This window comes from Pagrus major, chromosome 19 (assembly GCF_040436345.1).
Source record: "Pagrus major chromosome 19, Pma_NU_1.0".
NCBI lineage: Eukaryota > Metazoa > Chordata > Actinopteri > Spariformes > Sparidae > Pagrus > Pagrus major.
In genome coordinates, this window is record NC_133233.1 from 12,980,531 (window position 1) to 13,000,234 (window position 19,704).

General features: G+C 40.2%; 1 protein-coding gene across 1 annotated transcript in view; it reads left to right on the forward strand.

Moving 5' to 3' along the window:
* The window catches only part of ctnnd2a (catenin (cadherin-associated protein), delta 2a), a 252,245-nt gene that overhangs the window by 122,253 nt on the left and 110,288 nt on the right, over positions 1-19,704 (forward strand). The window contains exons 7-11 of the mRNA XM_073488891.1: positions 4,476-4,530; positions 6,494-6,707; positions 7,007-7,124; positions 8,333-8,465; positions 12,877-13,050. Coding sequence (XP_073344992.1) covers positions 4,476-4,530; positions 6,494-6,707; positions 7,007-7,124; positions 8,333-8,465; positions 12,877-13,050 — 694 coding nt within the window. The remainder of the gene's footprint in view (positions 1-4,475; positions 4,531-6,493; positions 6,708-7,006; positions 7,125-8,332; positions 8,466-12,876; positions 13,051-19,704) is intronic.

Genomic DNA, 19,704 nt, shown 5'->3' on the forward strand with positions numbered 1-19,704 from the left:
GGAGCACTCCTTCAATTGAGGGTGTACACCAATGCATTTGTTTAAAGTTTGCACAAGTGACTGTTTCAGGGAGAGTGAGAGCGAAAGTGAAAAGTCTAGCATGGTGCTGCTCTTCAGTGGGGTATTTATAACCCTGAGAGGCCCCGCTTTAATAATGCATGGATACATGGCACCTCAAACATCCCAGTGTTTTACTGGAGACAAGAAGAAGCAGCACTGCAAGATGACATAGAATAGTATCGAGAAATTGCTTTCCCTCAGACAGTGTGTCAGGCTTTCTATCTATTAGTCACCTCAGCCAACAATTCATCTATACTTATCATTTATTTACTTGGTGCCCATCAAGCTGTTTATCTATTTGTTCATACTCATCAGTCTATATCAGTCTGAAGTCCATTTCTGTCTCATTTTGTATCTCAATGACTGTAGCACGTCTGCAGCTCAATCAAGTGACATAAACCATTAATAGGGTTCTTAAACTCAGTTTTGTGGCCTGCATCTCATCAGCCTTAGATTTCTCACTTGGCTTCATAACCTACTAAACCAACACAAGGGACTTATATAGCAGGTTTTTATGGTGCACACTGTTCTGGATAGTGGCACACATCCCGATTAAGATGTCTTTCAGGCTGTTTATAGACACTTTCAATAATCTACTCTCTAATAACCCTTTATCCCTGTGCACTCAAACAAACAGATCAAGTGACATTGTGTACATAAAACCCTTTGACACATGCAATTAACGTAGGTTCCAATAACACCTCAAATGCTCAAGCATTTTTTAAAGACTCCAACTAATTGCTGTAATCCATGGTAATATGTAGTTCCAGCAAAAAAAGGAAGGATACATTACCTAGGATATTACTGTAAAATGATGTGTACTGTTAATTTTTTGTTTTAAAGGCCCAATTAAAGCTGCATGAGTGAAAGCATTTACATATATTGCACATGTCTTGGTAACGCCGGGCTTGCCATAGTATTGCTAACTGCTTCATTACTCCTGTAAAGCGTTGCTGTAAAATATGTGTTCATAGTGTAGGAAAAACAGTGAGCTGAAAAAGTAAATTTTTTTGTTTTATTTTGGAACTTTCTGGTGTCCGTTAACACTAGAGTGAAGTTGGATGGCGCTCCTGTTGCTTTGAGGCTCAAAGAGCAAAATGTTTAATTCTGGGATAGTTACAATGTTTGAAAAAGGGCAGATTTTGTTCTTTACAGTATGTAAATGAAGAGTGATAATTGTCGGAGGAGAGAAAATTTAAGAGAGACATTTTTAAGAAGCATTTCAACAGCTTAACCCAGCTCTGCATGTAATGTCCCACACTCTAATATCATTTTTACACCAAAATTAGTGAGTATATGCTGTTTTTTTAAACGCAGGTAAACCCTCTAAAAGTAGGCAATTGACTGTTTCCCATTGCCAGTAGATGCGTTTGCCATTTGTTTCTGTCCCATCTATTATGTCATGTTCAACGTCACAACGCGCCAGGAAACAGGGAACAGTAGAATGCAGCATGGAGGCCAGTGATAATCTTACAGTAATCGCTCTTATACATCTTTTACTTCAGATTTTATCAAAGTCAACACCAGCTGAACGATGATTGATTGCTGGTTGAACGGAGATGGATGGGAAACTACTTACACACCACTGTCTAGAACTTCAGCACATGTCAATTTCCATCACTGCTGATTGGAGCTGGAACAGATAAACACTCGTGACTACCGCAGAGTTATTTCAACCAGGAATGAATGCCGACTGTACACATTCCCACTGAAGCTAGATGATAGAGGGGCTTAGTGTTTTTTTTGTCCAGTGTGAAAGGGATTTCACTTTGACCATTTCATTCTTTTTGTCCATTTACTTGGGTGGGGGAAAAAAATCCAGAAAATTTTTTAGATATCTTGGAAAGTGTGAAAGATAGACACGAAAGATAATCCAATAATTACCTCAGTGAGCTGTTTTACATTCGAATGTAGTTTCTACTTTGATGATAATTTGATGAAGTAGTCAGTGAAACCTGGAAAGAATATAGGGAGGAATCGAAACAAAACCTAGATGCGTTGTGCCTTAATATCATGAAGGACAAGTATTCTTGGTTGTTTGGAAGGAGTTGACATCCAAATAGTGATTTATTTATGGAAGTTGTCAGAAAAATTTGACTCTGAATTATGGTGCTTTGTGGTTGACAGTTCTGAGGAAATCATAATATGTGGAGTCAAACTCATGAAAGTTGTGCATATTAAGTATCTTTAGTCTAATTTGTTTTAGTAGCAAGGTCATTTGTGCGTCATTTGTCTGTTTACTCTTACAGGTCTATTTAGGATCATGCTAATAAGGCTTGTACCCAGAGTTGATTCTGAATGGGACTCACATTTTTACCCATTTCTGTCAGTTTAGCCATTTTTATCTTCATTGCTACAGCTTTTGACTGTAGCAATGATTCTACTATCATATTTACCATCCAAGGTTTTTTGGTTTGAAAGTGAAATTCACCTCATCCTTTGTAGTTTAGCCAGGTTAAGTTACAGCTTCTGTCAGGATTTAGTTCTTGTATGTTGAGCTCAGGGTAGATCTCGCAACTCAAGACTGAATGCTGAACTGTACCCTTTCAGCACTTCTGCACACACACAAGAACATGTTGTCAGAAGCATAGTGTCATGTTACTGAGTCGAGAACATGCAAGAAGATTTATGGAAGCTACTGAACTGTAGTCTTACTGTACATTTTACCTGTCCCTTGGATTATGTAAATGTGTGTTTTTTCAGTTCTTATCTGTGTCTCCTTGTCTCTGCTACTCTGCCTGTTTGCCTTCATAAACTATGTCAGATTTTTAAGAAAGAGACAGCTAATCCACTCAGCCAGAGATAATCAGTTTTCATGACCCCTCTGCAAACAAAGCAGTGCTGGAACCAATGGCCTGTTGTTTTCAGCAGACACGCTGGAAAATATAACCAGAGACTTTGAGAACATAATAGGAGATTGTGTGCCTGTGCGTGTTGCTATATTTATCCAGGGGAGGTTTGCTGAGCAGGCATGCCTTTTTTTTCTACCAATCTCTCTGCGCAATTGTACAGCTGCAAGGATTCACACCTGGAAACTGTTACATATAAACGTGGCATTCTAATGTGTGAGGTGTGTGTGGGTGTGTGTTTGTATGACATTGGTTGTTGGATGATCAGATGATTAGATGATTGGATGTTTGAGGTCTTTTGAGGTATTTTTGCATAAGTGTATGCATGTGTGTGTGCCTCTGCCTTGAAGGACAATTTCACAGAAACAGTGTCAGACGTATGCCCAGGAAAAGATATAATGACAAACATTATAGCGGTGTTGATATTCAAACCACTTATTATCACCCTGTTAATAAAGCACATCTAAAAATATGTTTTCGTTACACTCTCCTGATGCTTCGTGTTGTGAGTATTAATAACCTTAATTCTAAGAAACAGAAGGTTTGAGTATTTAGTTCTCTGACTGTCTGAAAAGAGCTACTGTATATGCAGTGATCACAGTGCTCCAAGGTGACTCAGTGACTGTGTGCTTGCATAATATGGCCTTGTACAACTGTAGCCATGTCAGGCGAGTAATAATGTAACTGAATCACCCTTACAGCTTTAAGCATCAACATAAGGCTATATGAGGCTCAGTGGAGCACTGGCATATGCTCCCCCCTACTGTCTCTGGAGACTACGGAGAATATATTAGGATCGACCAGCATGTGATGTCTGGTAGGAAGACATCTCATGCTCTAACTTTTTCTCACACACTGTAACACTGATTTTTATCTGTATGGAATCATTTGCACATTCCAGTCAAAGCGCTACATAGAGGCGCAGTGAGTGAGCAAAAATGCTTATTTCTTTTCACTGTCTTCCTTCAAATTTGACTTGAATTGAAGACAATACTGCATACTTTCATTGTATGATATTCATATAGTATGTTACCATACAAAATTAGAGTGATTAGAGTGATTTTATAGCAAAGGCCGTTGTCTTACTCTTTCATATAATTTTAATAACAGATCGAATTATTCTGTTTCTAATATTGTAGATGATAGATATTATAACATGAATATACAGTACCATGGTCTGTCTAATCTTTCTCTCTACTTTGAGTAGGTGGTGCAACAAGGCTTTATGACAAATGATTTCAGTCAGCTGAGCTCCTAGGACTTCATGGTCTGCTTCTATGAGTCTGTTTGAATCACCCCTCTGTTTTCTATGGGGATTTCATTACTAGCTGCTCTAGGTTCATTCGGGACTCCTCAAAGGCTTGACTGAACTCATTGTGCATAAAAGTTTTTGATGGCAGCTACTACTACTTTATTCTTTTTTATCCCATTTTTCTTAACTCTGTCTCTCCCTTTCCCTCCTCCCAACTTCTCCCTCCCCAACTTCTCCCTCCCTCTATTCATCCCTTTCTCCCTGTCATGGCTCTTCTTCCTTCACTTGCTCTGTGTTCCCCCACATCCCCTCAGGTGACATCTAGTCGTGCAGCCCAGCAGCAACAATCACAAACTGGGGCAGGGTCAGGTAAGAATTCACCTCTCCTTCTCTTCACAGCTCATCTCCGTCTCTCCTCGTGCAAGATGCATTGTCTTTATAATAAATTAATCTGGCATAGCATGAAGCACTGAGGATACACAGAGATGACATTTGGAGACATTGACAGACATGCATGAGAATTGGAATAAAAACCCTGCTACTAGTAGAATGATTTCAGCGCTTGCAGTATGTATAATTTCCCTCACATGTTGTATTGCTCCTCCATAATTTATAAACAAGCTGTATTGCCTCCAATCTCTTGAACCTCTGTGGTTTGGGGTGAGGAATTTGGACTATACATTTACAGTGCTGCATATGTTATATTTTCCTTCATCCAATCTGGTTTGTTTTTTAGAAATGTATCACACATGGACAGTTACACTCAAGACATTGCTAAACAGCAGACATAGTATTTGATTAAGTGAAATAAAATACTATATCCGCCCAACCATCCATTTTCCAAAGCTTAGCCAGGTCACGTTGGCAGCAGGCTAAGCAAGGTAGACCAGACGTCCCTCTTCCCAGCAACATTTTCCTGCTCCATTTCCTAAGCCAGATATAGTGTATAATCCCTCCGATGTGTTCTGGGTCAACCCTGGGGTCTCCCACCAGTTGGATTTTGCCTGGAAAACCTCCAAAGGAAGGCACCCAGAAGGCATCCTGGTCAGATGCTTGAACCACATCAACTAGCTCTTTTCAGCATGATGGAGCAGCAGCCTTACTCAGAACTCCCTCCAGATGTCTGAGCGCCTTACTCTATCTCAAAAGGTGATCCCACCGGTGCTATGAGAAAAGGCATTTTGGACTCTTGTATACGCTATGTCAATACTTGAGTTATGTGTTTGACTTCTAGCCGAGAATACAAACACAGTTCTCAATCTTAATATATAAGGAGTGTTTGACATATATAAGGGGGCTCAGAGCCCAAGTGCCTCCCCAGAGACCTTGGGTGACAGCCGTAAGGCTTCTTCAAGTAGACTGAATGGGCAAACTCCCATGACCCCTGTATTAACCCAGCAAAGGTAAAGTCTGCACTGATCCTCCGGGATATGAGGTTTGAAAATTGGTCAGGACCTACTTTCGAGCACCTTGGCATAAGCTGAAGATCAGATCAGCCTACTTTCCCCAACTTCTAGAGATTCTTTTAGAGGTTGGAACTGAAGATGTCACAGACAAGGGCTTTGGCCAGCTGTTCCCTGTTCACAGTGACTACAAGTTTGGGTTCACCTGGTTTCTCTGGCTGCAGATCTGACTGTAACGTCAATCATCAAACTTTGGTCTAAGTTGATCTGGTACCAAGTACACCAATGAATCACCCTCTGCTCAAACATGCTGTTTGCTATGGCCAATCCAAAACTAGCACATAATTCAAACAACAAAGCATCACTAAGGTTCAGATCAAGCAGACCATTCATACCAGTCATTCCCCTCCAGGTTTCTCCATCATTGCCCATGTGAGTGTTGAAGTCCCTCAGCAAAACTATTTAGTCCCAAGTGGTATCCTTTCCAAGACCCCATCAAAGTCTCTAAGAAGGGTGGATCCTCCGAGCCTTCCTGTCAGCAACTCGTAGTTGCATAGAAGCAACCGTCTTGTTCTGTGGGGAGAACTCCAACACCACACTACACACAGTCCTGGCTGAAAAGGCTACATAAACATAGAAGTAGACCGTACACTTGTCCCCTGAATGAACTTTTTTTAAGCCTTGAGTTTTGACCTCAGTTTTAAACAAATCTTATTCCATTGTTAATCTCCCCTGACCCTTACCTGTAGCTTTTTACAAATTTTCTTGTACCTGTTATCAACCCACGGTAAAATGTCAGGCTTATGCTCCTAGATGACCTGCATCCTGTATCCATACTCAGAATCATTGATGTTAGCCTCACAACATTCTAACTCATTCTTCTGCTTCCCATGTGTATTGAGTTTTCTCTCCTTTCCTTTTTTCTCCAGGTATCTACTACTCCAGCTCCACCTTACCCGCCCAGCGTGTCAGTTCCCCTTTGTCTGGAGGAGGAGGAGGCTCTGGATCCGGTTCCCCCAATAAACTGCAACGCCTGGGATCAGCCTCTGACACACCGGGGTACTCCACTACTCAACGCTTGCCTTCCTCCTCCTCCTCTCCCAGCAAACAGTCTCCTGCTAATCGACTGGCCAAGTCATACAGGTAGAGAGCCACAGTGACTGTGACATTGATATTGATTTTGATATATTGTTTGAAGGTGAGAATGTTTTTTTTAAAGACACTAAGACTGGAGAATGCCTACAATAGAGTAGATTTGAAAGGTAAAGGAAAAATTGCCTTTGGAGCTCATTGTCCTCCACTATATGCTGGCATGCAGTGAATATGAAATACTTACATACTACACACATAATAGAGGCGAATGACAGTTTTTGTACGTGAAATGGAATGACTCATTTTGAAGTCATTATTTATCAGATAAATGTATCACCTTTGTCTTCCAGCACCACAGTTGCTGTGACAACAGCAGGAGGGGGTGGGTCTCCCCTGAGGGTCGCATCTCCACCCAACTCAACAGCAGCAGGGGGAGGGGCCAGTTCATCATCGTCCCCTCTTCACCAGGTACTGTTATGGAAAGGAAATGCATTTTGTGTCACCAGTGTTGAATATGAAACTTTTTTATGTGAAACATGCATTGAAACAGTACAAGAGTTAATGCGATTATAAACTCTGTTCCTCAAAGTCTGTGTGAGGTAATATAGAAATGGCTGAATAACTGCACACTTGTGCATGTGAATACATTTTATTAAAATCTGATGGTGAAAACATGTAAAACGCACACAGACGCTTCTCTCTCCTTCAGTTGTAAATTGTCAGATCAACAATGTTGATTTTTCCTGGGACAAGTCTCTGTTAAATATTATCCAGACCTGGTTTGATAATAACTTTAATATGAAATTGTTTGGAGAGATTTGTTTATTTTACCCTGTGCTCATAATTACACAGCGAGTTATCCTACAGATAGTAGAACTAGAAATTAATTTAACAGCTTTTGTTATCTGCAGCATAATAGTACCAAGATTATGTTTTAATACAATGTTTACAGTGGTAATGCTCAGTTTTTAGTATTTTTATTTTTTTTTCAACAGAGCTATAATTGACAGTTGTACCATTCTATTTAAGTAAATATTATACAGTCATAGTATTGATTGATGCCAAGCGGCTGGGTGAGTAGAGGGAAGATTATATTCATGTCCACTTTGTCAAGTCTTTAATCATGACAAAGAATTGCATGGTACAGCACCAGAGCAATTACAGATTGAGTCATATCTGCAAACAAAAATCTATACAAGTCAGTTTTAGTTATCTAATCTTTATAAATATAGCATCTTACCTAAACCCTGGTTTCTTAGGTAAATTTGTTGGATGCCTATATCCAATCTCTCAAACTCTATAATGATGAGAAGTATTTTTAGTGTGGGGGGTTTTCAGCTTAAATTACATTCTGAACTCTAAGTTGTTTGGACATGGTTTACACATAGTGCCAATTTCAATTTATAATCCCATTTCACCAAGCTTGTCAGTGGGATAAAGACACAACAGTAAATTGGTAAAGTAAATTGAAAAAGAAAAATACAGGTACAAACTGTTACAAACTGTGAACCACACAAATCGAAACAGGTCAGCCGTGTCAGCTGATACATATTTGGCTGCCAACACACTGTTATCTAACAGGAGGTAATTACACCTGGGTATAGACTTTACCTTGTTCATTCTCTGCGCTTACTTACAATATCTGAAAGCAATGAAAACAACTTTTGTTTTTGCAGATGAGTTCAGGCATAGGGAGCTATGCCACTCTGTCTCCCAAACGGCTGGCAGCTCACCACGCCTCTGACCAGTACAAGATCTCCCACGAACTCTACGCTACTGCAACATTGCAGAGACCTGGCAGTCTAGCAGGTGGGACTTCACACACCTGCACTGTATCATATGTTCACATACATAAACTCAAACGCGTGTAACTCCTCCAGGTGAATATAGCAACCTTTCTCTGTGTCTTACTGAGTATGCTATTTTTAAAGCAAACGGGCTATGGATTTTAAAGAGATGTACGGAAATCTCTTTCAATATCTATACAGTATATCCATCAGTGTTTTATCCACATCTTGTGTCAATGGAGCATTTGTGTTCTAAGGGGGTGTCAGTGCATCTCACTGCTAATCTGAGAAAGGTCAAGTTCTGCATTTAAGTCATTTGCCAGTCTTTAAATAAGAACATCAATATGTTATGGTTGATATCTTTGGGTTATTTAGAACTTGCTGTTCAGCAGCTACATTTGTGAATAATGAGCAGTTTATGAACAGACTAGCAGATAGAAACCAGCAGAGACCAGAAGATTAAAATGATTCAGATAGTATCTTCAAATAAGATCTATTTGCTGTGTCTGGGAGCTGAATGTATAAGAATGACACTGGTCTTAGAAGAGGCTGCATTCAGGCTACAGTAACTGAGAGTTTTATTTGCTACCGCAGTTGTATTGACTAGTGAATGGCTTTCTCTCTTCACTTTTCAAAAATTGAGTTGGCTGAATGTCAAACTGAAAATGAAAATGTGTTGTGGAAACTGTTATAGTCCAAAGTAGTGTAGTGTAAAATTTTATTTGAGGTTGGCTGTTTGCGCCTGTTTAAATTAGACAGCCCACTGTTTCAAGGACTCTAAATTCTCAAGGCTTGTATTAAAGTGCCATTCAGACTAAAAGCAGTTTTAGATAACCTTCTTCTTTCATTTAGCTTTAGTTAAATGTATGCCATGTGCTTCACTACTCTTCATCTAACTGCATACAAATTCTTTTGTTACTTGTTTTATTGATTTTCTCTTGTATGGTTTTAAGGATTTTGGAAATCTGTGAAGATCTTTATTTATCTTTTTTTTCTGCTTTTACTTCTTTTTGGTGTATATGTAAACTGAGCTGTGAGGTGATTGTACATGTGAACAAAGTATAGTAAAGAGTTTTGGCATTGTTGTATGCTAAGTAATGGACAGACTCAGACTGAGCCCTGAAAAAAGCCAAGTCGATGCCTCTGTTACAGCTTCCTTTGCGACAGGTTGACTCTTTAACTTAAATTAAATATTTGACAAGATTAATATTGATTAAAGCAGGTGGCATTGTTTTGAAGCTTTGGAGTGAGTTAAATTGATTAGTCCTTTAAACTTGGAGCTATAGAAGATTGATAAGGAACATGACCTTCATGCTTTACTCTGAGGGCATAGCTGTGATCTTGAAGCAGCGCCAGGGGGTTTCATCTCTCCTGAAGACTTTAAACGATGAAGAAAAGAGACGACTGAGCAGGAATGAGTCTCCATGGAAAAAAGATCTCATGCTGTCACTATAATTAGCAGACCTGGGTCATGTGATTATCAGAATTTGCTTTGATGAGCTTGAACTACCACACTGTGGTTGATTGTATCAGAACAATTTAAAGGCAAAAGGGAACACAAGATATTTACCTTAAAAGACTTTGTTGCAATTGTCAGCAATTTCTGGTACTTACCATATTCCCCAAATCCTACCAACCTGGAATTATTCGTAGATATTATTAGTCAGAGGTTTGGTTATCCCTGGTGGGTGATATCCTCCTGTTTAAAGTATAGTAGAGTCTGTTTGGAGAGGTACTTTACAGCTCTACAGCACCTACTCTGCAGTTGAGTTAAGCTGCGTAAACCTGAAATAGCCTTAAAAAAGAAATACCTCTCTGTGCTTTCTGCATGAAATGGAGTGATACAATGAAGTGTGTATAAATATTGCCGTGGTGGCAAAAAAGCATGGTTCCAAGCTGAGGAAAATGACTAAGGCCTTTTAGCAAATAAGATAATTAAAAGCAGTTAATGAAATGGATCTTCTTTGGCATTGAGACTGACTAGGGGTTGACATTGGAGCCTCAGGCTTGACAGTCATCCTTTGGATATTTAGAGATATGGTTCTGTCTTTTTTTCATTTGATTAGCCGGGAAAACTGTTGGAAGTAAATTATCTCTTAATCTATCTATCAACTTGATAGATATACAACCCTTTCCTGGTAGAATTATAGTAGGTGTGATACATGGTTACATATGAAACCAAGATTGGAGATTCTAATACCTTTTTTACCGTAGGTGTAGGTGATATTTAGTTTTCTTTCTTATTAACTACACAGACAGAAATGCGGCATCCAGGGACCAGAGTAGTTGTTTTTTTTATTTACATTTTATTGTACTTTTTAAATATTTTACAGAATGAATGATCATGGGAGGGCATCTTTGTCTTTTTCTCCTCTCTGCATCATTCTATCTTCTTTTCTTAAAGTTCCCTCTCCCTTTGAAAGAAAGAGGTCAGTGCTTCCACGAGTGGGCCCTTGTGAGTCAAAAAAATAAATGAATAAAGAAATAAAACCGACTCACCAAGACTTCAAAGACGAAAACGCATGAAGGGAGAGAGAGAGCTGGGATGAGTCATGCCGTTAATGGGTGTGTCCATGACTCTAATTAGCACTCCTTCATGCATATTCTGACCAACTCTCTCTATTTCTTGCTTCTGTTCCCTCTCTTTCTGTCTCTCAATTCACAGAATTTCAATTGAGTGTCCATAATTTAAACTCTCTCTCTATTCACTTCTGTCATTTACTCAATATCTCTCCATCTCCTTTATCTCAATTTTCTCACTCACTTCTTCTGACTCTCTTTTTCTTCTTTCTGTTTGTCTTCTCTGTCTGGCTATCTCTGGCTAGCAGAGTGTGACAGGATGCAGCCTACATTTTTGTTAGCAGGGCAGGTAAACAGGCCAGTCAGTTAACCACGGTGTTAAAAGGAGGACACTGAAATTCAGTAGCCTCTTTGGCACAGTCATGCTCATGACTGGTAGGGAAAGTGCCGGAAGGCTCCTGTTCATCCCCAGAGGCACTTGTTCCACCCTACCTTGCAGACTGTTCAATAATGGAGGTTTAGAGTAATAACAGGCTCCTCTTTTGTATTTCTGTTTGAGTAGTTACTACAATTTGTCTTTAAAATCTTCTTTTTGACTTCTTGCTTTATAGGACAGTTAATTCAATAAATAAATATATGTATGTACTTGATCCTACTGCGATGGCCTCACATGCATTGATTTCTGATATGATCTGACGGGTTGTGGAGTTTTGACTGTGTTCTGTTGATGATGGATACACACGGATGTTTGATTCACAGTGTCAAAGCACTGCACTTGTCCCCCTTCATCCACTGGAAAATCCTTGGCACGCGACTTGCCATCGACTGAGAGCTAATGCGATATGATACGACGTTAGCTCCACTGGACCGTCTCTTTTTCTCTCAGTCACTCGTGGCTTTCTAAGTCTGTGTGTATATATGAGTATGTGCACGTCTTTTCACTTTATCCTCATCCGTGTCCCCCAAGCCCTGCTGACTCGTCTTCATATTCCCAGAACCTCATCCTTTTCTTCTCGTTCCCGATTTTAATTTTGCTCTCTGTGTTTTCAGAGAGAGGCCTTTACATTTGTTCTGTGGTGTAATGAACAAATGCCTGCTGTCAATGTCTTCCTTGCCCCTGTGTCTGTGGGACTCCTGCCAAACACAGAGCAAGAGGGGGGACACTGCATCTCATTATTTTATAGCTGACGACTGGCAGCGTGTTCCGTGGAGATTAAAAAAATGAAATACGGAGGCATCCCTCTCTCTCTGTCTCGCTCTTTCTCTCTCTCTCTCTCTCTTATCTCGTGTTGCTATACATGTTTCTCTTTCTGTTTTTCAGTCATTCTTTTCTACTTCTGATTTGGTGCATCCCGAACTTACCACTTCGCCTGCCACTCATACAAACATACACACCATCACCCTTATCTGTCAACTATACAAATAGCGTGCTGTGATGTCTGTCATTTGGTGCTCTGGAACATCAGCAAAAACACATAAAAGTCCAGGGTGAAAATGGACAGATCTAAAAACAGAGGAGTGCTTTTTGTTGAGTGAGTGTTGTATTCCTCTTCACTGTTGCCACCTTTCAGCCATCAGCTCCACACCTTTCTTTTTTCTTTTCTCTTGTCTCTCTTGGGTACCCAGTCATCTCCTGCCACATTTATTTATCCTTATTTCCCTCTCTTTCTTTCAAACCCTTTGTATATCTTGTTTTGCTCACCATCCTCTGTGGTTCTCATGACCGCCTTCCCTTTCCACTTTCTGAAATTGCAACGCATCTTTATTTTTCCTTACCTCCTTAAAACCCATCTGTTCAACCCCTCTGCGCCACCCTTCCTTTCCTCATGTACTATACTTGTCCCATATTCTGTCCTCTCTCTTCAACCTCTCCTCCTTACATCTTTTTTTTCCCACTCTCTTTTTTTCTCCAGGCTCTCGTGGCTCCTACAGTAGTCAGCACAGTCAGGAGCCCCTTCGGCCCTTGGGGTCCCCAGAGCATCACATAGATCCCATCTATGAAGAGCGTGTCTACCACAACAAGGGCCCCATGAGGAGCCTCAGTCAGAGCCAGGGGCCGGACACAGGTCCTTATCGCAACAACACTGGTAAAGTCCTCCCTGCATTTGTGTTATCAATTACAGCTATGCAGTTTTGTTGTCTAATGTCTGTACACTCATGAGACTGTATTATGTGTTCATTTTAATTCTATTTTTAATATGCTTCAACTTAAAATGCATGTTACAACTTTTAAATATGAATATATATCAGCTGAGGCAAAGATCCTTTCCATGCAGACGCTGCAGACAGACAAGTTTATTGATAAACCTAATAATGGAGCTGCTACAAACTTAGAGGAGAAGGCAAATGAGGTGTTCACTAGGAGCTAAGTTTATATCACGAATTAGTCACGTTTTATTTTGTCAGTCAGTCCCAGCCCATGCATTCACCCCATTTTGCTTGATGCTCACTTACCTGCAGTAGGGGATTCTAACTCAGTACAGTTACCAAGGTACTACCCTTAAGAACAAATTCAAGTACTTGTTTTTTATTGTACTTTGGTATTTCTATTTTATGCAACTTAATAACTTTACTTGTATTCTGCTCCACTGCATCTGAAAGGCAAATATTGTATAAATATTTAAGTTTAAGTTAGTTTTCAGATTACACATTTTCCAACCCTGTTGGTTGTGCAGTAAGTAATATTATTCCAAAAACATCGTATATAATAATAACAACTGACATTTCACTGCACAATTAGTACTTTATGGTCTGGTCTTGCATTTCTATAGCGCTTTTCCAGTCTACTGACAGCTCAAAGCGCTTTACAATACTTGCCACATTCACCCATTCACACACAGATGGCAGAGGCTGCCATGCAAGGCGGCAACTGCTCATCAGGAGCAATTTGGGGGTCAGTATCTTGCTCAAGGACACTTCGACATGTAGCTGAGGGGAGCCGGGATTCGAACCAGTGACCTTCCAATTACTAGACGACCCGCTCTACCTCCTGAGCTACAGCCGCCCTTTGACTACATTTGCCTGATAACACATACCTACTTTTACTTAAGTAAAGTTTTGAATACATGACTTGTACTTGTAGTGGAGTATTTTCAAAGTTTTACTTAAATAAAGGCTCTGAATACTTCTTACACCACTGCTTACCCAGTGTCAGATATACGTACGTGTAACAGCAACACTCATCAGGACTATTTTTCCCACGAGTTGAAAGTTACAACCCATTTCGTGTTTTGGTTAATGGTCCTTCTTTGTGCTGTGTGGTCAGTCCCACTTTCCCATTTTCAACAATTGCTCCCAACCCAGGAAGAAATGGAGAAAATACATAAGAGAGTAAAGAGTAAATAGTATTGAAAAGACCATTGCCTTCCCTTTTGTTGTATTAGAAAGTTCACATTCTGCGTGTTTTGTTTTTCTTTTCCAGTTGGGAATAAAGCACAGTAGGACACATTTTCTATCAAACTCACACAGTCAGACACATTCATTCTCACACGCTCCCTCCGTAACTCCATTGTTGCCAGCAATGTATTTTTAATGGGGCCTCATTGAGCTTATCTCAATGTGGGTTTAGGTACGCCATGTTAATCCCATTACCGTATCATACCCACATGAAAACACCCAAGTCGGTCACGGCACGTTCACTGCTCCCTCGATGTCATTAACCAGCCTAGCCTTAATAGCTATCATTAGCATTTGGGTCAGAATCATAGCAGTAAATATGCCACTCCAGACCAGCGTTTGAGTTGATCAGTTTGACTCACTTGAAAGGAGCGAGAATTGCCTTTAAGCGTAAAGTGTAGCTTTTGAAGCACATTTCAGAGTTAGGGGGTCATTGGGTTTGCTCTTTTTCTTGTGGGATATCGCTTTGATTACTGTCGGTGAAATTCTGCTCAGTGCGAACAGCGATAGGATTGTCTTTGTATGCAGGAATTAATTAAATAAATGCGCCTCAGAAGTGTACAGAGAGGATCCACTGTTATCTATAATTTACTGTGCCTTGTATTTGTAGTTTCAATAGATGGGTATAAGAAAACTCACAAAGGAAATTTGCAGCATTTTGCACTGCAGCTACAAAAATCAATAGACTGTGGATTAGACCATGTACATTTAATTGCAACGCTTGAGGTTTACAATACGCTTCTCCTATGATACATTATTTTAATAGATTGTCTCATGTCGTCTGAGCTAAATTCTCCATCACAGTATATCAGAATGAACCTTTTCCACTCCATGCGCAATTTTACCCCTACTGTGCTCAGCCCATGTAACTACCGTGGTAAATCAACACACCAAAGCTGAACCACACCTTGAAGTCACTGGGGCGTTGAATTGAAGCTTGGCCTTAGCGCAGCATGTTTTAAAGGCACGTGAGTAGTATGTGCAGTGAATAAAAGGGTTGTCTAATAAGGATTCATAATGCACAGAGTGATAGCACATAGTGAACTGATAAGGGCTGTGCTGACATCGTGAGCGGTTAAGTCATTAATTATGTCATTGTGCCTTTTCTTGGCGATGGCAGCCTCACATTATTGGTTCATTAAGCTGGCATAGATCAATGTAATTAATGCTATAAGTCATTCCTTCAGTGGAGAGAGAACAGAGACATTTGTGTGGTTATTTCACTCCAAAAATTTGCAGAGCTGTAGTCAGTGGGTCTATATGCGGTGCACAGTTTCAGGCTAATTCAAGACCAATTTAACAACAAGGCACTTGCAGTCAAATGAAGCTCACAGTATTCATTGAGAGCGTGGGCTACCACGTTACTTAACTGGACACTTAACCATGAAGAGGAGCCGCATGATACAACAAAAGCAATTTAAGGGACTATAATTGTACATGCACTGTTTTATATATATATTTTTTACAGTGGCTGTTTCCTGATCCAGTTTAGGAATTAGCGACAGGAGGAAACAAATAGGGAGCAAACAGGACATGATGAAAAAGCAAGTAAATCAGACATATAGTGGGGTCAAGGCTAATTTAATCAAATTTGGTAAGTTTGGTGATGCAAAATGTCTGGTTAACAGCCAAATTAATCAAACTGTGCTGCGTTTTCTTTGGCTCAATCATCTACCCTCAGTACACCATCACCTGCAGTTGTATTTTTACCTTAATTTTTGAGGGACTTGTGTCTGCTCCCCTCCATCTAGGAAGAACATCAATAAACAAAAAGACCTGAAGTCTTGGGAAGGCTGCTGGCATTTTCTTGCAGCGCAGTTGACAGCAGTTTGACAACACACTTGCCAATTCAGTCAGATCCAGTTTAGGACACCGTCAATTGGTTAACCTGTCTCTCTGTCTGTCTGTCACAGCTCAGTTCACTTCTACGTTCATTGTTGGTCTGAGTGTTACTGTAGATTAACATCATTGTCACCACTTCTAAATACAACTGAGGGAAACCTAAAAATAAGTTGTTACTGAACATCTGCTCCACCTGTGTGACTGCGTGTGTGTCTGTATCTGCTCAAACCTCTCTCTCACATGCACAAACCCTTCGTCAGTTACTGTCTGCTGTCTCTCCCTCCTCATCCTTTTTTTTCCTATCTGCCCAGCACGTACACACATTCATACAAGGCACAGTATTAATGTGCAAGTATGAGTGTGTGTCTGCGTGTTTCAAGCGCTATGCGTGTGTGCAGGCAGTGGCTCGGCAGTGTTTCATTCTTGGATTAAACCAGGCCAGCGCCCCTGAGGACTGCAGGTTAATGTGGCCTATTTCAAGCGATTATTCCTGCATGGTCACAGTGTCTCTAATGCACAGATGCATACACACGCATTCTGGTGCGAAGAGGAATCACAGCGAGAAAAAGCCTCAGGATGTGGTTTACACATTTGTTTATTTTTCCACAAAAGAATGTTGTGAATTTTTTAATTCACCAGTTTGTCGCTATACTTTTTTTTTTTTTTACAGTCTTTCTGTCTTGCTCTCTCCATTCTCTTTAGCGACCTCTGTCTCCTGCTTTTTATTATGTTCCTTCTATTTTTATGAGTATTTCTACCCTTCTTTTACTATTATTTCTTTCTCCTTTATCTAATCATAGTCTCTATTAATTCACCCTACAGAGCACATCAGTGAAATCTTTTGCTTTAACACTTTCACCTTCTTCTGTGCCCTTTTTCTCTTTTCTTCCTTCCTCCTTTCCTCTGACCTTCCCTCCGTGTTTTCACCCATTTTTTTCCTCCCCTCCTGCCTTTGCTCTTAAATTTTTGCCTCTGTACCTTCCCTCCTTATTTCACGAAAGCTATCTTGGACTGTATTAATGACTCTAACCACTGGGAATAACAGCAGCTCTGAATGGATGTGGCACTTTTTCTCTTTAATAGCCTATCATCAGAGCTGCACGTAGCTCAGGTGGCGACAGCGAGAATGGGTAGATTCAGTGCCATGGCTATTTGTCAGGTGCCTCTAGTAGCCAGGTTGAACTACTGCTGTTGATAAGGGGTATTATGTAGCTTAACATTGTTCCCTCCAGTATCTTTGGAGGACACGGACACAAATTCTTCAACAATCATTAATCAATAAACCACACGAAGTAAGGAACAAGGTTATATTTTCTCAGCCATTAACAGAGCATTCAGATTACCAATAATACAGAGCCACTTGGGAATTTGCATTTTGTATCATGCTTGACAAGCGTTTTACATCATATTTTCTGTCACTACAGAGACACTACTCTGCTCAGTCCTGTGGTTTTGTTCAAAAGTTTATGTCTTATCACCTGCCAACCAGACAGCACCATGGACAGTTCTTTATTCTGCATCCACTCCAAAAAGCTAAGCAAATTAAGAGCCTCATCTCTAAAGTACTCTGTTTACTGTCGGTAAACCAGGTGTATTTTAATATAACCTCATGGGATTTTAGGGGGGCTATCTACATGTCTGTAAATATTCTTGCCATAATCTTCAGGTTTTACATACTTTTGGGATGATGCAGTGCAGCCTCTGCCTCAGTCTCGAGAGCCTTGTTCTACTCACTCCTCTACTAAATGAGGACGGACACTGTTTTATGTAGATTAATAGTGATTTTTTTTTGGTCGTGTAGTGTGTATTTTGTCCTGTCCATTTTTGGATAAATAGGATGAATGCTGTGGTGTTCACAAACAATGTGAACACAAACTTATTTGATGAGGTTTCTGCAATTAAATTCATGCAGTTCCCAGGTCAAAGGATCAACTCTGTTACATTAGCACGTGTGTGTGTGTGTGCGCGCGCGCTTGTGTGTGCGTGCGCATGTGCATGTGTGTGTGTGTTACGATGTTACTTGAAACCATAGGTAGATTATTTTTGCTTGAAGTTGCTGCTCTACAGCGCTGGTCCCTTCTGCCAGTGAGAATGTGCACACATATGGTATGCATGCACAGTAGGAGGGAGAGAAAGAAATATGAAGCAGGCTTTGCATCAAACCATTGAACCAATCTGCTTTCCCCTTTAAATCTGCTGTGTTCCTTCTGTAATGAGATCTGACATCCTAATGAGGGGGACAGAACAGAGAGAGTGATGGAGGAGAGAGATGAGAGAGAGAAAACAAGCCCAAGAGAGCAGAGAGGGATGGATAAAGACTGAGAGGACTTGAGAGAGGGTGACGTTACTGTGCATCCTCTGACCAGGAGGCAGGAAAAGTTCAGTGCACCTCTCAAATAGAAAAGGTGACAGATCCTTGAAAAGGACGGAGGGAATTGAAAAGGCTCACCTTCATCTGGCACATGTCTTGCTGTGCCAAAATGTGGTTTATAATATTCATTATAGTCACTCTGGCTGTGTGTGTGCATTTAGGCACCTAAAGTTGATGGACATTATTTGCAGTTTTTAAAAATGCATACCCATATGTATGCAACATACTGTAGGTACACATCTTCTCTAGCTTTTAGCCACATGCCTTAACATAATATTTGCTTCAATATGGTGCCATAAAATAAAATGTATATATCATGGTATCACTGTACAGTATTACAAAGTAATAATGCTCAATGGAATTACAGTGTTTTGCACCAATCATTGCCAATGTGTGGGTGATAAAAGGGCAGACTTATTTAACACGTAGCTTTGGAAATGTAGCAGTCTCAGTAGACCTGAATCACCAGTTCTTTATCAATTAGCATCTGACAAAACCTCAGTGCAGTAAACTAAAGCACTGCAGCTTTGTTCGACCTTTTGGCTGAAGCATCTCCCCTGTTACTCTTGTGTGTCACTCACCAGGCTCGGTCTGTCGCCAGGTTAGATTAGGTTTGTTTGGCCAGGATCAATTTCAGCTTGGCCCCTGATCTTGCTGGTCTTTTAATGAACCTACTGTCTTTTGAATACCAGTAAAGAAGGAGTTGTGAATTTACACTTACTTATAAAGTGATGTTAGCTCCTGTGTGAAAACAGTCATGCTGGTTAAATGCCCGGTTTATGAGTGTCATGCTGCTGCCAGCTCTGCAATGAAAGACATTGTCAAATACTGATTAAGTTGTGGGTCAGTTTGATGTTAACAATTGTGAAAATGCTGGAAAGTAAGGAGAGAGGACTAAAGAGAAAGGAGAGGAAGAAAGGACGGCAAAAAATGAGTTATTTCTCTACATTTTAAGAGGATTTTTCTCTGCTGTAGTCTGTTTTCTAACAGATGAACTTAACTGTGACAGGCCATAAAACCGTGACCTACAGTATTATTCAACTAAGTGGACAACAACTCAATTTATAAGTTGAATCCAGGTGATTTATATTGCGGCTTAAACTTGTACAGTATTTACAGTGAGTTTTTGCTG